Genomic DNA, 17,027 nt, shown 5'->3' on the forward strand with positions numbered 1-17,027 from the left:
TGCAGCAACGCTGCTGGCTTATGTGGCTCCAAATTAAGTTCTCCACACCTCTCAAAGGCCTCAGACACAACTTATCTGAAAGGTGATTCAGGACATGAAAATATTGCTGTGGAAAAAATATGGGATCTTGGCTTTATCATTCACTGTGCAGCTGAAAGGAGAGGTGATGTGAACTCAGCACTGGGAACATGCCTGAGGCCAGGTGAAGCGGACAACCATATGATGTTTTAGAATCATAGAATAGTTAGGGTTGGAAAGGACCTTAAGATCATCCAGTTCCAACCCCCCTGCCATGGGCAGGGACACCTCACACTAAACCATAATCACCCAAGGCCTCGTCCAACCTGGCCTTGAACACTGCCAGGGATGGAGCATTCACAACCTCCCTGGACAACCCATTCCAGTGCCTCACCACCCTCACAGTAAAGAACTTCCTCCTTATATCCAATCTAAGCTTCCCCTGTTTAAGTTTTAACCCGTTACCCCTTGTCCTATCACTACAGTCTCTAATGAAGAGGCCCTCTCCAGCATCCCTATAGGCCCCCTATAGGGGGCCTTGTCTGTTATCCACCAGTGACCTTCACAGGAACAACTGGAGCTACCTAAGTCATGATTGAACTATACTGAGTTTTTACACTGTTATGTTTCAGCACACACAGAGCACAGCAGAAACTCAAGAGCCAGGCAGGTTTCTAGGTATGTTTATTAAACCAGGAATGCCCCTGCACAAGTGGTAATCAGAGAACAAATACCATTACGTGATTGTTTCTTCAGTGAAAGTTTAGAGCAGTTCATTACATGCAGAGTTTATTACTGCCTCCATTCTTTTGGAGTGACTCTACCCACAGGGGAGAAGCCCCACTCAATGTCAAGCTGTGTAAGCACCTGCAGGAGGATAAAAACCAGGATTATTAACTTTGAAATCAAAGAAACCTTCTGATAGAGGGCTGTTTCTATTGTTTTCAGCATAGATTTCTTGTATTAGAACATGACATCTTCTAATAAAGCAAGTGGAATATATTTATATTGAGTAATACTTAAATAATTCAGTTTTTATTTAAGAATGTCTAGCTTCAAAACAAAATCTGGGACGTAAACCCCCATCACCATACGATTATTTTCATCTAGGGTTTTTCTGACAAAAGCTCTACCTGTGTAGCTTAGAAATCCCAAGTTAAATGGAGAACACTTGTGTTTCTACTGTGGTTTAAAAGCAAGCAATAGACTGACACAGACATTCATGAAACATCTCAAAATCAAAATAGGAACTAACACAACTTTCATCTCTACCACATTAAAATATTAACTATTAACTTACATAAAAAACTCCTAAATTCTGACCATGTAAGTTATTTCAAACAAGTAAGCCCTTCTGAAAGACAACTGCTTCCAAGTTTACAGGAGCAACCACAACAGAGTGGTGAAAAAGGGCACTCACGTATCCCCAGACAGCAGTAAAAACAACGGCTCCACCAATGAGCACCAGGTTTCCGTGTTTGTCGTGGAAGTCAGGCTCACGTTTGCGATGAGCTTGTCTGACTGCAGTCTGCCGAATGCCTCGAGCTAATGAATGTTGAAGAGAAACACAGGAATCAACTAAAATACACATCCAAGCCATTCACATTCCTCATCTCCCACCACCAGAGGCAAGTGGAAGCATTGAAAAACTTTAAGCTGAAAAACAAATGAATCTTTTGGACTTGGAGCTTTGGAATGATTCCAAACCACAGGATATACAGAAAGCCTTGCATTGTGTTTCATCTGTCCCAGTTTCTCTCTGGAAAGTTCTCTCTGAATCCTCTAAGTTACTTTTTCCATTTATATGCTTTCTTTGGGCCCTCAGGGTGGAAATGCAAGTACGCTTTTAAGAATGAATACGTATTTGTTTGCTGAGCACTTAAAAGTTTCAGACTTCTGTATGTACCTATCTATATTGTCAACATGTGTACCTAACATAAGCATCTTCAGGATGAAGCTCACCATCAAAGTAAGGAGTTAAGGGTTGTGGAGATACGGACCTTTCTCATTCCTCCATGATTTTTGAAGGGAAATGAAGAAAGAAGCAGCAATAATGATGGAACTTAATAAGTTCAGTAATATAGTTAATATACATATGTGTTACAGTGAATATACAGGTAGTATGGTTAAGTAATATAGAACAATAGAGGAGGATATCTGCAGGTCAGAGAGGGTATGATGTACATTATAAAAGGTACACTTATCAAGGAGAAAACAATGAAGAATCAAACCACCAGCTTCAACACACAAAGTCTGTTTAGCAGTTTTGTGCTGCATTATCTGAGACAGTGATCTGTGCATAAAGAGACATCACAAAACACAATCTTCAGTTTCGGGTCAGTGGTTCACAGTTACCCAACTGGACTAGGTAAGATGATGGCAATACCCATCATGCTCTGTGATGCTGAACAAGGTAGGATATTTAACGGGAAAAAAAAGAAGTTTAACTACCTAATAAGAGAAACACTGCTGAGGAGGTTTATTTTAGGTGCGAACTAAGCACATCATGAACCAGAACCAGATTTGGGTTAAGCACTGGGGAATCTGTCCCTGAAGAGGTGACTTTACCCTTGAAGTCTAAGGGCCGGTCCCTGACTACACCTTGTCACCTCAGGCTACCAGCCCTCGCTGTGCCTTTAGCAGCTATGAAAGAGGAAAAGCGCCGAAGAAGGCAACCCCAGGTCAGCTCAAATGAAAGCAATGAGGGGATAAAAGAGGCAGAAAGAGAGCAAACAATGAGCAGTAGGCACGGACGGCGCTCTCACGACCGTCACAATCGAGGGGCAATCCTCAGATCCCCCCCGACGAAACCTCCCGCTAAACACCCCCAGGGCTCCAGTCCTCCTCCTGCCTTACCGGTGAGGTTGAGGGCAGCCCGAGCCACGGGGAACATGGTGAGGAGCGGGGCAGGAGCCGCGGCGGCCGGGAGCAGGTACCCTTGGCGAGCGGTGAAAAACAAAATGGTCGCGCCGGAAGTGGCCGCTGGGTCGCGCCGCCAGCGGAGCCCTGTGGGTAACGGGGCCGCGCGGTGCCGGCGGGGACGGCGCCTCCCCGCGACGGCTGAGGAGGGGAGCTCGGGAGCCCGGAGGAGCGGGCGGTTCTCGCCTTCTCTCCGGGTTACAGGCTCGGAAGCGCTTCCCCCGACGGGCTGGGGAGGGGAGCGGCGGCCATGAGGAAAGCACTAAGAGCCTCCCGGCAGCGCCTGCTATCGCAGTGTCAGGATGGCCGAGTGGTCTAAGGCGCCAGACTCAAGGCGGTGTAAGCCTTCCCATAGCGGGATTGGGTATTCTGGTCTCCGTATGGAGGCGTGGGTTCGAATCCCACTTCTGACACCACTTTTTTTTTTCTCTTTATTCCCTTCTGTCTGTGAATTTAAACTCATAAAAAAGACGAAATTGCCGAAATCGGACATTTTAGCACAAACAGAACCTGCAGCGAGGCGCGCGGCTCCAGAAACCATTCCCACAGTGCGCCCGAATAGAGAAACAAAGCGGCAGCATAGTCTCGATGTTCTTAAAGGCGATTTCCAACCTAGTTGATTCCATGATTCTACGACCGCGTTTTTCTGTGCCGATTTAAAGCCCATAAACCCGGCTAATTTCCCAAGCGCGCTCAGCGTTTTAACAATCGTTTTAACGCGCGGCCCAACAACATACTGGTGTAACACTCAGCAAGCGTACACCTCTGGGGGAGCTGCTGCGTTTCCCCGCAGCGCTGCAGCCCTCCTCCCTTCCCGGGGTACCCCTGGCAGCCCCAGCACGCTGCGGCCGCGCTGCAGCGCTCCAACAGCCGCAGGCACCGAGGGAAGCCCGCCGGGCTCTTAACGCGCGGCGCAACGTGGAGGCGGGCACAGAGGGGAGCTCCTCACTGGCAGCCGCCGCCCTCCCTGCTCGCTCCGCCAATCAAGCGGTTCCATCTTGCCTCCCTCCTATGGGCTAGCAGCAACCCGCGCTGCTCGCAGGCTCAACGAATCGGAGGCCGGCACCTCAGCCAATAGGAAGTGTACGGGCGGGGCCGCGCTGCCGGTGCCCGCCAATGGGCGCGGAGCGGTCGAGCGGGGCGGTCATGGCGGCGCTGCCGGTGTTGGCGCTGGCGCTGCTGCTGTGCTGGGGCGGGCCGCAAGCCGCCGGGCAGAAGCGGAAGGAGGTGAGGTACCGCCGGGCAGCGGGCGCTGCTCGCACCGGGGCGGGCCGGTCTGCGGCGGGCTCCGGCCTGGGGCGGTCTGGGGCAGGCCCTGAGTCCGGCCTGGGGCGCGGCGGCTCCGAGCAGACGCTGAGGGGAGCCCGCGGGTGGAGGCCGTGCGGAGCCGGTGGCTCTTGGACCCGTGCGGTTCTAAGGCGCTGTTGGTTGTCGAGTGCCGTTAGCTGCAGACCTGGCCTTGTAAGAGGCACTGGAGGAGCGTCTCCTTCCCGCCGCGTGGAGGGCGCCGGGGGACTGACACCCGCGGTGGTAGCGGCGGTCCGTGATTGTGATCGCAAAGGTGCCCCTTATTGCCACGCACCTGACTCCAAGGGTTGGAAAAGGGCCCCATATATATACTTGTGTCGGTTGTCAGGGAAAGACGAGTAGTTTGGTATTTACCTGAAGAAGGGTGTTATTAAGAGCTAGGGAAGTAGTTTGTGAGTATAACATTTAGAGGATTCTCACTTACCTAATACTTGTTTGTACGGTGTTGGCTCATTGTTAAAGACGAGCTTAGTGTTAAGCACTGCTGAGTTCAAATGTGTACTGAAGCCAGGTTTTTCCAGCAGTGCCGGAAATTAAATGTTGAGCTTGCTCCCAGAGTGCTTCCATCTCCGGTGCATATGTTTGTTATATGATAACAGTGATCCCGTTGCCACCAGCTTTTGAAAGCTGAATCAGAGCGTGATGCTCAGTACCAAATCAATACTGTGGAGTGATCTGGGCAGTTTGTACCTCTGAAAGAACAACATGAGCAAGTACTAGTGAGCTGACAGTCCTTATGTGTGATACTGAGTGCTTAAAGGCAAAGAGCTGGACCTGCATGTGTTAGCAAGTGGTTAGAGTAAGTTAAAACTGAAACAGGGGAAGTTTAGATTGGATATAAGGAAGAAGTTCTTTACTGCGAGGGTGGTGAGGCACTGGAATGGGTTGCCCAGGGAAGTTGTGAATGCTCCATCCCTGGCAGTGTTCAAGGCCGGGTTGGACAGAGCCTTGGGTGTTATGATTTAGCGTAAGGTGTCCCTGCCCACAGCAGGGGGATTGGAACTGGATGATCTTAAGGTCCTTTCCAACCCTAACTGTTCTATGATTCTATATTAACGTGACTGCCACAAAGATCTATAAATGCCTTCAGGAATGAATGAAGCATCACATCCTGGGGTTGGTGCTCTTATGAAATCCAATGCAGATGTTTGTTATGTCGATCTAAAAACCTTCAAGTTGTACTATGAGACTATACCCCCCCCCCCCCCCCCCAGCCCAACAGAACCCAGCAGTGTTTCTCTGCCTTTGCTTTCAGATGGTGTTATCAGAAAAAGTGAACCAGCTGATGGAATGGGCCAGTAAAAGATCCGTTATCCGCATGAATGGAGACAAATTTCGACGCTTTGTGAAGGCACCACCCAGAAATTACTCGGTGATTGTGATGTTCACTGCTCTCCAGCCTCACAGACAGTGTGTTGTGTGCAAGTATGGGCTCCATTTAGTCCTACGTTAGAGCTTGAAATCATCTTATGCTTTGGCAGAATCAATTGAAGTGTAGGATAAAACTTTCATGTACATGGGAGGAATATACTACACTAGATATTTATGGTAGGGCTATCTTTGCAATCCAGTGTGTGGGAATATATGAGTAATGTGTATGTGAGAAAGCAACATAGTTGTGAATTAGTTATCTCCTTCCTAAAATAATTGTTGCTTTGCAGAAACAATATTCACACTGATAGGCTTCTGGAGGAGGAAAGGGAGGGTGAAAACAACTTCTCTGATATGAGCTGCTGGAGAAATGCTTGTAGGATTACTGCTGGCCACGCAGCCTGAAAGTTGCTCTTAATGAAGATGTTGATTTGCACTTATTTAAGGATCCAGCATAGTAAAATTGTAAATAACCCTATTATGGCTTTCATGTGTTAATCTGGAGGTGGCAGAGGTCTGTAAAAGATTACTTTTTTACCTAATCAGTTGATATTAGTTGGTTTCCCATCCTCTGAGCTGGAGAAGAGGGCACATCTCTGCTCATTTCGGTGTTCTGTGGACTAGCAAATGATGAGCTGCTGGGTTCCATTTCAGTTAGAAATTACCGCTGCTTGTGTTCGTGGTCTCAACAGAAACTTGCTCTTGCATTTAAAAAATCAGTGGTGGCAAATGCTTCACTTTATTGTTAGACGAGTCTCTGGCCTTAAACCTTTTCTTTACCACTAGAAAGGGAATCTAAGGGCCTGTGTGATGCACCCGGGAATGGGGTGGGTGGCTACAGCTCCCTCAGCTGCTTTACAACTTGTGCTGTGAACAAACATATGACGCAGCCTCTCACTTGGTGTGTTTTACAGGCAAGCTGATGAGGAATACCAGATTCTGGCAAACTCCTGGCGATATTCCAGTGCATTTACCAATAAGATTTTCTTTGCCATGGTAGATTTTGATGAAGGCTCAGATGTGTTTCAGATGGTAATGTCATCTTGCTCTTCTATTGACACTATGTAACCAGAGTTATTAAATTGTAGTCGTAGATCACATTAATTCATTAAAGTTCCTTATAGTTTTGCAAACCTTAACTCTTGTTTTTAAGGGATTATTAATCCTATTTAAAACCTACACAATTTAGGGAATGATACTTTATTAAATGGAAGCTTTGGGACTGGAGAAGTGGAGAGGGATGTCTTCTTCTTCTTGTTCAATTTTCTCAAAGTGTTATATCAAAAATTCATTCATCGAGCTATGGCCTTTATAGATTATTGTGCATATTCCTATTGTGCAGATTTCTTTCCCACAAGTAGCGTTTAGAGAAGAAACAGGTTAAAAAACCTGAAATGCTATGGGAAAAGCAGTGTTGGGAAAACCCAGACCTGTATTTTGTAAGCAACTACTTTTACCTGTTATAATCTCCTCTTAACTGGTCTGAATCTTTTGATCAGTAGCTATAGATCTGAGTACTACCAAGGAAATGTCAATTGCTTTTAGAAAGTACACTCAATTGTGTTTTAAAATACAAAATCGCCTATTCAGAAGTAACAATTTATTTCTAAGACATCTAGAACAGCTAGTGACTGAGCTAAAAGAAGGCAGCATGGATCACGAAAGGGAAACAGCAGGAATGTATTGATTACTGTCAAGCAATACAGGAATGCTAGTGTGTGCTGCCCTTATTCTTTTTTTAAGTCATTGTCAGTGAAATCTGTTTATTGAATAGTTACTTTTGCAGGTTGATTTAGTGACGATGTTGCAGGATATAAATGGGATAGAATTGTGTTACTAAAGAGACCTTTCGTGGTGCTGCAGCTTCTGTGAATTTTCTAACTACAGCTAAACATGAACTCTGCTCCAACCTTCATTAACTTCCCTGCTAAAGGGAAGCCGAAACGGGGTGACACGTATGAACTTCAGGTGCGGGGCTTTGCAGCTGAGCAGCTCGCTCGCTGGGTGGCTGACAGAACTGATGTCAATGTAAGTATGTACAGCCTTTCACCATCACCACCTCTGCAGCACTCCTTTGCTATGCAATTCCAGCTATGAAATATGTCCATGACTGTGGCTAACAATTTACTCTTGGGTACTCTAAAAAGTTCTTGTCTACAAAATCTAGTTTTGGGCACATGACTGCATCTTTAAGTTTCCTTACATTCTGCATTCTAATATTTGTATAATTCTTTATTAGATATGATGGTAAAACTCATCTTCCTTCTCCCTTTTCTGTTCTTCTGTTACCAAAACTGTCTTTAAATTATTAAATAGGTAAAGGTGTATGAAACTGAAGTTACAGTGACAGGGGAGGAAACATTACTTACTTCCCAATTCAGACATTATCTATTGCTATTATGTGTGTGTTGGTATGGAGATATTTTGTTAGCAGAAGTGTGGATATAATGTATAATCTCAATAAGGGAACATAATTTACCTTATTTTCACTTCAGATTCGTGTGATAAGGCCACCAAACTATGCCGGGCCGCTGATGTTAGGACTGCTGCTGGCTGTCATCAGTGGTCTTGTGTATTTGCGTGGAAGCAACCTGGATTTTCTGTACAACAAAACTGGCTGGGCATTTGTTGCTTTGGTGAGTAATTGTAACCCCTGGCTGCCTGTTTGCATTAGTTTTGTAGCAATTCAGGTCTTAAAAAGCTTTTGTATTTAAAGATGCCTAAACTTGGTAGAGAAAAATGAGGTGTGTTTTGTTTTACTTTTTGGTAGTTTAATATTATTTGATCTCGATCTTTCCAGCCCAGTTAATACTTGATTGGATGCATTTTACACAAATAAAAGGCAGGACAATGCTTAGCCTAAGATTGTATTCCAGTGTGTTTTGGTATGAAATGAAAAGAGATTGGGTAAAGACACCAAATAATAATTATAATAAATCCGGGGGTAATGGGTTAAAACTTAAACAGGGGAAGTTTAGATTGGATATAAGGAAGAAGTTCCTTACTGTGAGGGTGATGAGGCACTGGAATGGGTTGCCCAGGGAGGTTGTGAATGCTCCTTCCCTGGCAGTGTTCAAGGCCAGGTTGGACAGAGCCTTGGGTGACCTGGTTTAGTGTGAGGTGTCCCTGCCCATGGCAGGGGGGTTGGAACTGGATGATCTGAAGGTCCTTTCCAACTCTGACTATTTCTGAGTATTTCTTCTTTCCTTTTCAGTGCTTTGTGTTAGCCATGACATCAGGTCAGATGTGGAACCACATCAGAGGCCCACCCTATGCTCATAAGAATCCTCATACAGGGCAAATGGTGAGTCTTCATTTCCTTTTCCACATTTCTGTTGTATTTCTACAGGATGAGGCTAAAAACAGGGAAGTCAGAGTGCAAATCCTGTTCTTGGCTGCGTTTGTCTCTAAGTCAATGAGGTTAACCTCTGCTGCAGTGAGCAGGGCAAAGCAGAGATGTGCTGATTAGTTCAGAGAGGATCTGTCTTCTCCTCCTGTATACCTGTAAAAGAGAGGTGTGTGGAAACTTTGATTATTCCAGTAATCACAGAAAGCTAAGAAGGTACTAAAGTAATGCTGTAGAGTAAAGAGGACAGAATACAGAGTAGCCAATAGTATTTACTAACAAGTTGTTTGGATGCAGGAGTTTCCCCCCTTGCTTTACAACCTAAGGTAAGCATTTCCTGTTGTTCTCTGTCTCTCCAAAGGCAAAGATATGTTTTGGAGGAAGCATAATGAGCTTTTTTGGCTTAGGTTCTGAGGGTAGGTCATTTTTAAATTACCTGATCTCTTCCATTTCTCTGACCTCCTATGTATCTTTTAACCATTCCTATTTGTTCCCATGTTTTCTTTTCACCATTTATTTACCTGAGACATCTGCCTTCCTCTGTCTTGTCCATATATTGATCTCTAGCGATGAAGAGACATGATAGTTCTAAATTGCTGACAGCAAAATAAAGTTGTTTGAGTCTTGTATGCTAAACTGCCCTACTGCTGAGGCAATTTCATGTTTAATCTGGCCTCTTTAGCCCATACCCCATCTAATGACATCCATATATAACATCTTTCTTTGAGAGTCTTGAGGTAAATGAATGTCTAGTGACCTTAGTCTTATGAAATCTCATTCTTGGGAGAAATAATTTTAACATCACTTGGAATATACTGATCTGTATATAATGAAGAATGTGAAACACTGTAAAACCAGTCAGAATGTATCGAGAGCATTGCATCTGTCAAGGTGCTTCAACATCACATCCTGGCTTTTCTCATGGATTTCACTCAGAAGGGAATTAATTTGGTGAAATGTCCTTTCGTGCCCAATTAGGTGGGTCAGGACCTCTGTATTCCATAAAACGTGGATCTGCTTCTCAGGGATTCAAAAATGGTATTCTTCCACAAATTGCAAATTTTCTGTTAACCCAGCTGGTTAGTGAGCTGTTAATGTGAATAAAACCAAACCTGCTTACTGAGTGCTAGGTCTCTGTTTTAAATGTTTTCTTCAAATGCTTCCTTTTATTTCTTCTGTTTACGTAATTCCTAAGCCTTTCTGAGACTGAGGAATGCTATTGCTAGTGATGTTCTTTTCATGGTATGCCATGAAAAAGGTTTCAAATACTTGGAGCCAAGTAAGTAGGGTTTGCATACAGATTGAATAGAATGACCCTAAGCTGAGGAGCAACATATGTAACCTAAGAATCCAAGTCAGGGAATGGATCAGACTTGGATCATAGTGGGTGCAGGAGGGTGTGATTATGGCATTTTGCTCTGCTGAACAGGGGATCTGGGCCATGTGGATTGTAGTTACACTTGCCCTTACAATCTGAATGGTACTTTGGGCTGATTGTGCCTGTTAATAGCAGAAGGTTTTTTGATGCTGACACATGCCCCCAAATCAATGGTCAACAGATAAAATTGTTCATGTTCCAACTTCTGTTCATCTCCAGAGACAGTGCAGCACCCAGTTCCAAGCTCTGTAGCTGTTGTTAATCATGTCAGAGTCGACTCCAGTCTTTTCTAAATTCAGTTACTCTTTGTCTCTTACAGAGCTATATCCATGGAAGCAGCCAAGCCCAATTTGTGGCAGAAACACACATTGTTCTTCTGTTTAGTATCCTTCCTGCTGAGAAGCACGTGGTTGGTGATGAGTTTTCTGTTAGCTTATGCTGCTGCCTTCTCTATGAGTGTGCTTTGTCAAAGCTTGAAGCTGTCACCTGATACTGATGCAGAAGCTTGCTGAGTTGACAGCTATACTTTTTCTATGCCAGTGATCTTTAAGTTGAATAGAAAAGTGTTTCCTGCTTTCTCATCACTTTGTTCTGTGCTTAATGACTGTACTGAATACAGGGTTAAAGATGTGGATCTCTGGAATCATAAGATTCTTCAGGATAGCCCCAGTTCTCTGTGCATGTCTCTTACCTTTCCAATCTCACTTACTTAGTTCTTGCTTTGGTGTTGAATTCCTTCCTCTGTTACTGATCTTTCTTCTTTTATTTCTTTGCTTACTTTCTTTTCTTTAATCTTGCCACTCATTGATGCTAACAGTTCAGGGTTTTTTCCATGCCAGTGTTATGCCATCAAGAAAAGCAAGTGGAAAATTGCAGGTTGAGAGCTTTTGCCTTTCTCCTTTGTATAAAAATGTTTCCTTGGAGTCATAAGAACACTCTAAAATTCAGTGTTCTTTTCTTCTGTTCCCACATGTGTGTTTTTGATCCATCACCTGTAAGTTGACTCATCTCTGACTCAGGCTTTTCTTGTCCCATCACCTGTGTCAGCCTGTGCATTCTTCTATCTTGTATTCAGGATTTTTAAATGTTATTTAATGTTTTTTTCTTGCAGCTGCACAGTCCCAAGTGGTCACATTTTGCAGTACACAGGCACACAGAGCAGCAGACTTACTGTTGGCACATCGTTTCAAAACTTCACCCAAACTACCAGGCCTCTTCACTGCTTGACAATAATTAACAAGTCCCTTTGGTTGCAACAAGTGCTCTTTAACAGAGTGACTCTTGTTTTATCTTGTTCTCTTGTTTTATCTATGGAAAATCCCAATTTCAGCAAGTGATGCTTAGGATTTCTGTAATATAAAGTAAGCAATTGATGTTTAAATATGCTGATGATAAAAGAACTTTACTCTCTTGCTGTATCTTCATTATCAATTTTTTTTTTTTTAACTTAAAACATCCATTTTGAGGGGAACTTCTGGTCTTTTTCTAATTCTGATGCACTCAGTCAAATTCAGCCTAGAAACTTGCTGTTAATTTGTGTGATTGCAATCCATCACATAATGGAGCCAATCTACCCATCGCTGAAGGCATTTAAAATGGTAGAGGTTGGCCAGGTTCCTGGAAGTTGCAGTCACTTTTCTCTTGTGCTGAAGGCAGACTACATCTGAAGTGGAAAGGTTTCTTAATGGTCCCACTGCAGTCAAATATAAATGGTTCTCATTTCAGAAGGAGAATCAATCCTGAGCATCTGTATGGAAATGGAATGAAATCTTTACAAGTTATGTCTTTTGTTCCACTGGATCCACTGCTTTTCTGGGATTCCTTCTCTGCAAATACCTGTCAGACAATGTCTGCCAATTGTGCTTCCTTAACTGTACAAGCTTTATTTTTGTTTTAATTGTTCAGTTCTAAGACTGAAATATTGCTGCTTGAAATATATGAAGCTTAAATACTGCATGCATTTATTCATTCTGTTAGCTGAGCAAAATGCAGAAGTTGAATTTTGGGGAATTTCCAGTGAAGCAGAACAGCAGTATGAGTGGACTGAGCTCTCAGGGAAGGAATTCTGTTTCATTACAAGCTGAGATAACGCATGTGTGGTTTTAATTTTGTGTCAAGGTCTGCTACACCTTCCAGTTTATATTTTAGTCTTTGTGTATATTTTCCCTTAAAAGTTGTCCTGATGAATGCTTTTCAGTTGCTTCCCCTCTCAGTTGCTGCTCTGGGGGAAGTCTTTAATTTTTCCAGTGAGTTTTAATCTCTTAGTATGATGTGAGAGCTGAATTTATGAGATTTGGAATGAGTGTATTATGTTGAGTCTATTTATTTTGATGATTTAGCCTTAAACAGCGTTCATAGATGGTGGTGTTACCCTAGGAATGGTCTTCCTTCATGAAGCGGCTACTTCTGACATGGATGTGGGGAAAAGAAAAAGTAAGTTATGGACACTTTTCTCTCAAAGAGGAGGCATATTCAGTGAAGATTTTTGATACCCTGTTTAATAGTAATGCTTTTGCATTGTGGGTTTTTGTACATTTCCCAGCTCTAAGCAGAGGTGAATCGCTTTGCTCTTCAGCGGCATTTGGAGTTGCTTAGCACACTGCGGGATAAACTCAAAGCCTTTCTGGGAGATGGGGAGGTATAAAGATGCTTTGCAGCATTTTTCTAGTGAGGAAGAGAAGGGTCTTACTTTCTCTTACAGCAATAGTATAAAATTGATTTACAATAGGAATTTGAAAGAAAATGAGTATTCATTTACTTGTTCTCAGTGACTTTAATGGAGGTCTCGTCTGGCCAAACCTGTAACTATTACAGAATGCTTTTGAAAACCCCAGTTGCTGTGGTGTTTTCAGGACAGCTGACACAATAAATGAATCCTGTTCTGCATCTTTTGCAGTTATGTGTATTGCTGGTATTGGCTTGGTGGTGGTGTTCTTCAGCTGGTTGCTCTCTGTCTTCAGATCTAAGTACCATGGCTACCCATACAGGTACGTCTCTTCTGCTGCTTCAGTCATTGTTCTCCTGTGCATTAAAGATCACAGGAGTTTCCTTTTCATGCCATTACATACTATGAAATATTTCTATTTTCATAGTGACATCTGAGCCAATTTATACTGAAAAAAAGTATTTCCCCCACTCTACTTTTCCTCCATGTTTATACTTTTGATTATTAATCTTTATTTGTAAGAACGAGGAGGATGGCTGATGCTTTAAAACTGCATCCATTTTGGGATTTTGTCTGTAAGGAGTCTAACACTATTAATTGACTGTTTAATATATATATATGAATGGTACAGATATCTTCTGTGGTTTTATTAGGTTTTATGCATTTTGAAGAAATAAATACACGTTGAGGGATCAGCTCCTAACCATAGAATCAGAGAATCAGCTAGGTTGGAAAAGACCTTTAATATCTAGTCCAACTGTTACCCTGGGACTGTCAAGGCTACCACTAAACCATGTCACATCTCGGCTTCTGCAGAGTTTGCTTTGTCTGGAAGGCTAATCCCAATGGCAACTTTATCCCCTTTCTATGAGAAGTCAGTTCTTATTTACAAATATCTAAATAATAAAACTTGTTATTTCATAAAGACTTTTCTCAAGACCAGGAGAGAGCTGAACTTATTCCCTGTTTAATAACTGGTCAGCTTTTATTCTGGTCTGTTCAATGGTCTTACGTACTTCTGCTAACTTTGTTGTTGATAAGATTTAGTTGTCTTTGCTTTTGAGTTACTAGAAGATGCTTTTAAACAACTTCTCCACAGCTGCTTATCTCATAGTGGCATCAGGCCCAGTTTCTCATTCTGGTTTTCTTGGTATATATGAAAGCTAAGTGGAATGTTGCACATCTTGTGTGTCTTACTAATTTCTTATTCATGAGAATGTTTGTTACTTTGTTCCTGCAGTTTCCTAATGAGTTAAAGGATTCCAGAAGCTGTAACATCAGAAAGGTGGCAACTCTGAAACGTCATGTAATGGAATGGAAGAGCTAAATACGTATGGTTCGTGCTACCTCTCTTTATACTGAATGAGATAGTTCAACACTGAACCAAAGACATGCAGTGCCTTACATGTAACAAGCAATTTGCTCTGAAGGACACAGAGTGTTAAGATGCAATCTCTTTTCATAAGCTTTACATCTTCTTAAACAACTCTGCTTCTAGTGAAATTCAGAACTTAATGCTTAGAACTACATTTTCATAGACTAACTAGAAACAGTACTTTAAATTCTATTGGGTGACTTGATCTCCATATGTTTCTTTTTCCCTTATGACTTCATTTCCTGTTAGTGCATAGCAGGTGACATAGTGTCTCTGTTACGCTTTTTCATGGCTGAGAAAACATCTTCATGTACCTGGAAGTCTTTTCCTTTGGTCTGTGTGCAACCCTTGGTGCATACTCCAGATTCCCATGTGGAATGTGCATATCCTAGAGCTGTATCTCATTTTTGAGAAGAGTACTTATCTGCTGTATGAGGCAAGAGGTTGTTTCACAGATTCTGATTCGCGGAGAGAATTTTCAGCAGCCAGAACTGAGTTAATGCAATTATTCATTAGAAACTTTCTTTGCCAGATGCTGAAACTGCAACATTTTGGTTGCAAACGTTGGCTCTGAGCCAAGAGAAAATATACTGGGCACCATTCACACTTAAAAATACAACCCAGACCTCCAAAGGCAGCTAACTCTGTAGCCTGAGTTAAAAGTTGCCAACTGTCTCTCAAGTTCCTGCTCAGAGCCCTGGCAAGCCAGGAGGTATCAGATTTTTGGTCACCGTCTAAGTTCTTGCATCCTCCATTTATCTCCTCTGAGATTTTATCCTTGGAGAGGATGTGGGAGTGGGCAGAGATATCTAATCCCACGGTAAATACTGTTACTCCCAGACAGATTTGTTTGCCTTACAGTCAATTGTATGTGCTTTTTGCTCTCTCCTTTTGTTCTCTCATCTCACAAAAGTACTTTGCCTTAAGGAGTCTTGAGTGGAAGACATAGTGCCTCAGCCCAAACTGTTGTGCAGTTCAGCACTTGTACTACAGGAAATCTTACAACCTGATCAGTAATACTTCCTTCCGCAGGCTGTGGTGGCCTTGGAGTTCACTAGTCAGAGGAAAATATGATGAGACCTTTATCTTCTGCTTCTGCCTCTCCCCTCTCTGAAGGGGTTACAGAATTTGGGTGCTTTAGATTGGATCTGGGGAAGGACTAGATCATTCAAAGTAGAATGTTATTCTTACGCAGTTTTGCTGAATTAACACACATCTCAAGTGCCTTCACTAGTGTAGTTGTGTGATGTTTCAACTTGTTGAGATGCATTTTTCTGTGCCATACAGAATGGCAGGCCTTAGTGGGGTGGAGAAATTGTGTGCCTGGCTGCATTTTGGATAAGTTTCAATAAAATTTTTTAGTCTAATCCATGCTCCTGTGTCTTTTGAACTTCAACATGAACCAAATCAACTTATTTTATTCCATTATTGCTTCAATGTGTTGTTAAGACTGTCTGTATATAGTAAATAATCTGAAGTGGACTGGATTGTTAGCATATATGTATGTTTATTCAGGAAATGGCTACGTGAGAAGATCTCTAGTATTGACAACTTGCAGCATAAAAATTGCATGGTTTTTACTTGCTTTGACAGCTGCCCTGAGGTGAAAATCTTGGCTTCCTGGAGTCCTAGACATGTCAACTAATAGTGTGTCTGCAGGTGGAATCTAGGTAGCACCACAGATTTGACCAGAATAACTCTGTGTTGCTGCATCTCCTGCTTATTTTCCTGCCCTAATGGTACAATGCTTCCGATAAACTTTTAACTTGGTTGTACTTCAGTCATTAGCAGTGCAGGTGAAGGTGGCTTTACAATCTCATTCTAAAATAATGGGTTTTATTTAAACTTTCAGAGTTGCTTCTGATTTTTCTGAGATGGTGCATATTTTTCTTTCTATCCTAAAAAGCATCTGATCACCTATGGACTCTAAACATCACACTGGTGGATGGTGGAAACATATTGGCCTTCCACTGAAGGGGGTAGGGATGTTGAGAGTTCTGACTTTTCCTCCTTCTTCCACACTGATACATGAAATGACAATAATGCTTGCTTTTTCCAACAGTTTTTTCTGCTCTCTAGGCTGAAACTGCAGTGCATGGCGAGGGGAACAAGTGGTAGTGGAGCAAAAGAAGATTGAGTGCTGTCAAGGACCTGTAGCAGATTTAGAAATGATGCAGTTCTAGAGAGGTTTGACTTGTGCTGCAGTTGAGAGGTAATGGCCAGCTATAATCAGTGCCCAAAGTGATGCTTTGGGACCATTGGCGTGTGCATCTCGCTAACTAGTTAGTGTAATACAGTTCTGGGCCAGTAGAACAAAGGTGGAAGAGGCAATGCATTTGAGAACTGGGATGCTAAAAAAACCCCAGGAGTTTGATGAGGCCATCTTCTTTAGAAAGTGAGTCATTAAACAGCTCAGAAGTACCATAAAAGCTTACCTTTAGAGACCACTTTTTATAATCATGAGAGGAAATGGGCGTTCTGTAGCTGGAAACGGACTGTGTGGTTTTGTTAATGTGGCTGATCTCAAAGATTGCTGCTTTTTCTGCCTTTGAGAAGGGGCTGTGGTGTATTTAAAAACTACTTTGGAATAGCTAGAAATAATTGAGGGAGTTTTCTGATGAGCTAAGCACGGGGCAAGATAGTAAAT

General features: G+C 42.8%; 2 protein-coding genes and 1 non-coding gene across 5 annotated transcripts; 2 read left to right on the forward strand and 1 right to left on the reverse strand.

The window, feature by feature from the left end:
* Positions 1–685: 685 nt before the first annotated feature.
* LOC133265340 (cytochrome c oxidase subunit 7B, mitochondrial) lies at positions 686–3,033 on the reverse strand. Its single transcript, XM_061445750.1, has 3 exons — positions 2,875–3,033; positions 1,439–1,563; positions 686–885 (listed from the first exon to the last, which is right to left on the reverse strand). Exons 1-3 carry the CDS (start codon positions 2,909–2,911, stop codon positions 811–813), a joined length of 237 nt encoding a protein of 78 aa, XP_061301734.1. The 5' UTR covers positions 2,912–3,033; the 3' UTR covers positions 686–810.
* A 200-nt stretch (positions 3,034–3,233) lies between these two features.
* TRNAL-CAA (transfer RNA leucine (anticodon CAA)) lies at positions 3,234–3,350 on the forward strand. The gene is made up of 2 exons: positions 3,234–3,271; positions 3,305–3,350. It is a non-coding gene; the product is annotated as a tRNA-Leu (tRNA).
* Positions 3,351–4,006: 656 nt separating this feature from the next.
* MAGT1 (magnesium transporter 1) lies at positions 4,007–15,747 on the forward strand. Of its 3 annotated transcripts, XM_061445751.1 has the most exons (10): positions 4,007–4,164; positions 5,501–5,670; positions 6,531–6,648; positions 7,504–7,644; positions 8,112–8,252; positions 8,831–8,920; positions 10,660–10,723; positions 12,699–12,773; positions 13,237–13,327; positions 14,246–15,747. In XM_061445751.1, exons 1-10 carry the CDS (start codon positions 4,054–4,056, stop codon positions 14,259–14,261), a joined length of 1,017 nt encoding a protein of 338 aa, XP_061301735.1. In that variant the 5' UTR covers positions 4,007–4,053; the 3' UTR covers positions 14,262–15,747. The 3 variants fall into 3 exon arrangements, with proteins under 3 accessions (XP_061301735.1, XP_061301737.1, XP_061301736.1); XM_061445753.1 differs by lacking the exons at positions 13,237–13,327; positions 14,246–15,747 and having other exon boundaries at positions 10,660–10,749; positions 12,680–12,700; XM_061445752.1 differs by lacking the exons at positions 12,699–12,773; positions 13,237–13,327; positions 14,246–15,747 and adding an exon at positions 11,452–11,609 and having other exon boundaries at positions 10,660–10,749.
* The last annotated feature ends 1,280 nt before the right edge of the window (positions 15,748–17,027 follow it).

Source organism: Pezoporus flaviventris, unplaced genomic scaffold (assembly GCF_033815535.1).
Source record: "Pezoporus flaviventris isolate CSIRO_AGI_PZ_B2104156 unplaced genomic scaffold, CSIRO_AGI_Pfla_v1 ptg000005l, whole genome shotgun sequence".
NCBI classification, from domain to species: domain Eukaryota; kingdom Metazoa; phylum Chordata; class Aves; order Psittaciformes; family Psittacidae; genus Pezoporus; species Pezoporus flaviventris.

What these genes read in the sequence shown, in the direction of transcription:
- MAGT1 (XM_061445751.1), top strand. Translation starts at nt 4,054, where the DNA reads ATGGGCGCGGAGCGGTCGAGCGGGGCGGTCATGGCGGCGCTGCCGGTG. An exon ending in CCGGGCAGAAGCGGAAGGAG is followed by an intron (nt 4,165 to 5,500) that starts GTGAGGTACCGC and finishes CTTTGCTTTCAG; the next exon opens with ATGGTGTTATCAGAAAAAGT. An exon ending in GGATGTGGGGAAAAGAAAAA is followed by an intron (nt 12,774 to 13,236) that starts GTAAGTTATGGA and finishes CATCTTTTGCAG; the next exon opens with TTATGTGTATTGCTGGTATT.
- LOC133265340 (XM_061445750.1), bottom strand. Translation starts at nt 2,911, where the DNA reads ATGTTCCCCGTGGCTCGGGCTGCCCTCAACCTCACCG. An exon ending in GGCTGCCCTCAACCTCACCG is followed by an intron (nt 1,564 to 2,874) that starts GTAAGGCAGGAG and finishes AACATTCATTAG; the next exon opens with CTCGAGGCATTCGGCAGACT. An exon ending in TTACTGCTGTCTGGGGATAC is followed by an intron (nt 886 to 1,438) that starts GTGAGTGCCCTT and finishes ATCCTCCTGCAG; the next exon opens with GTGCTTACACAGCTTGACAT.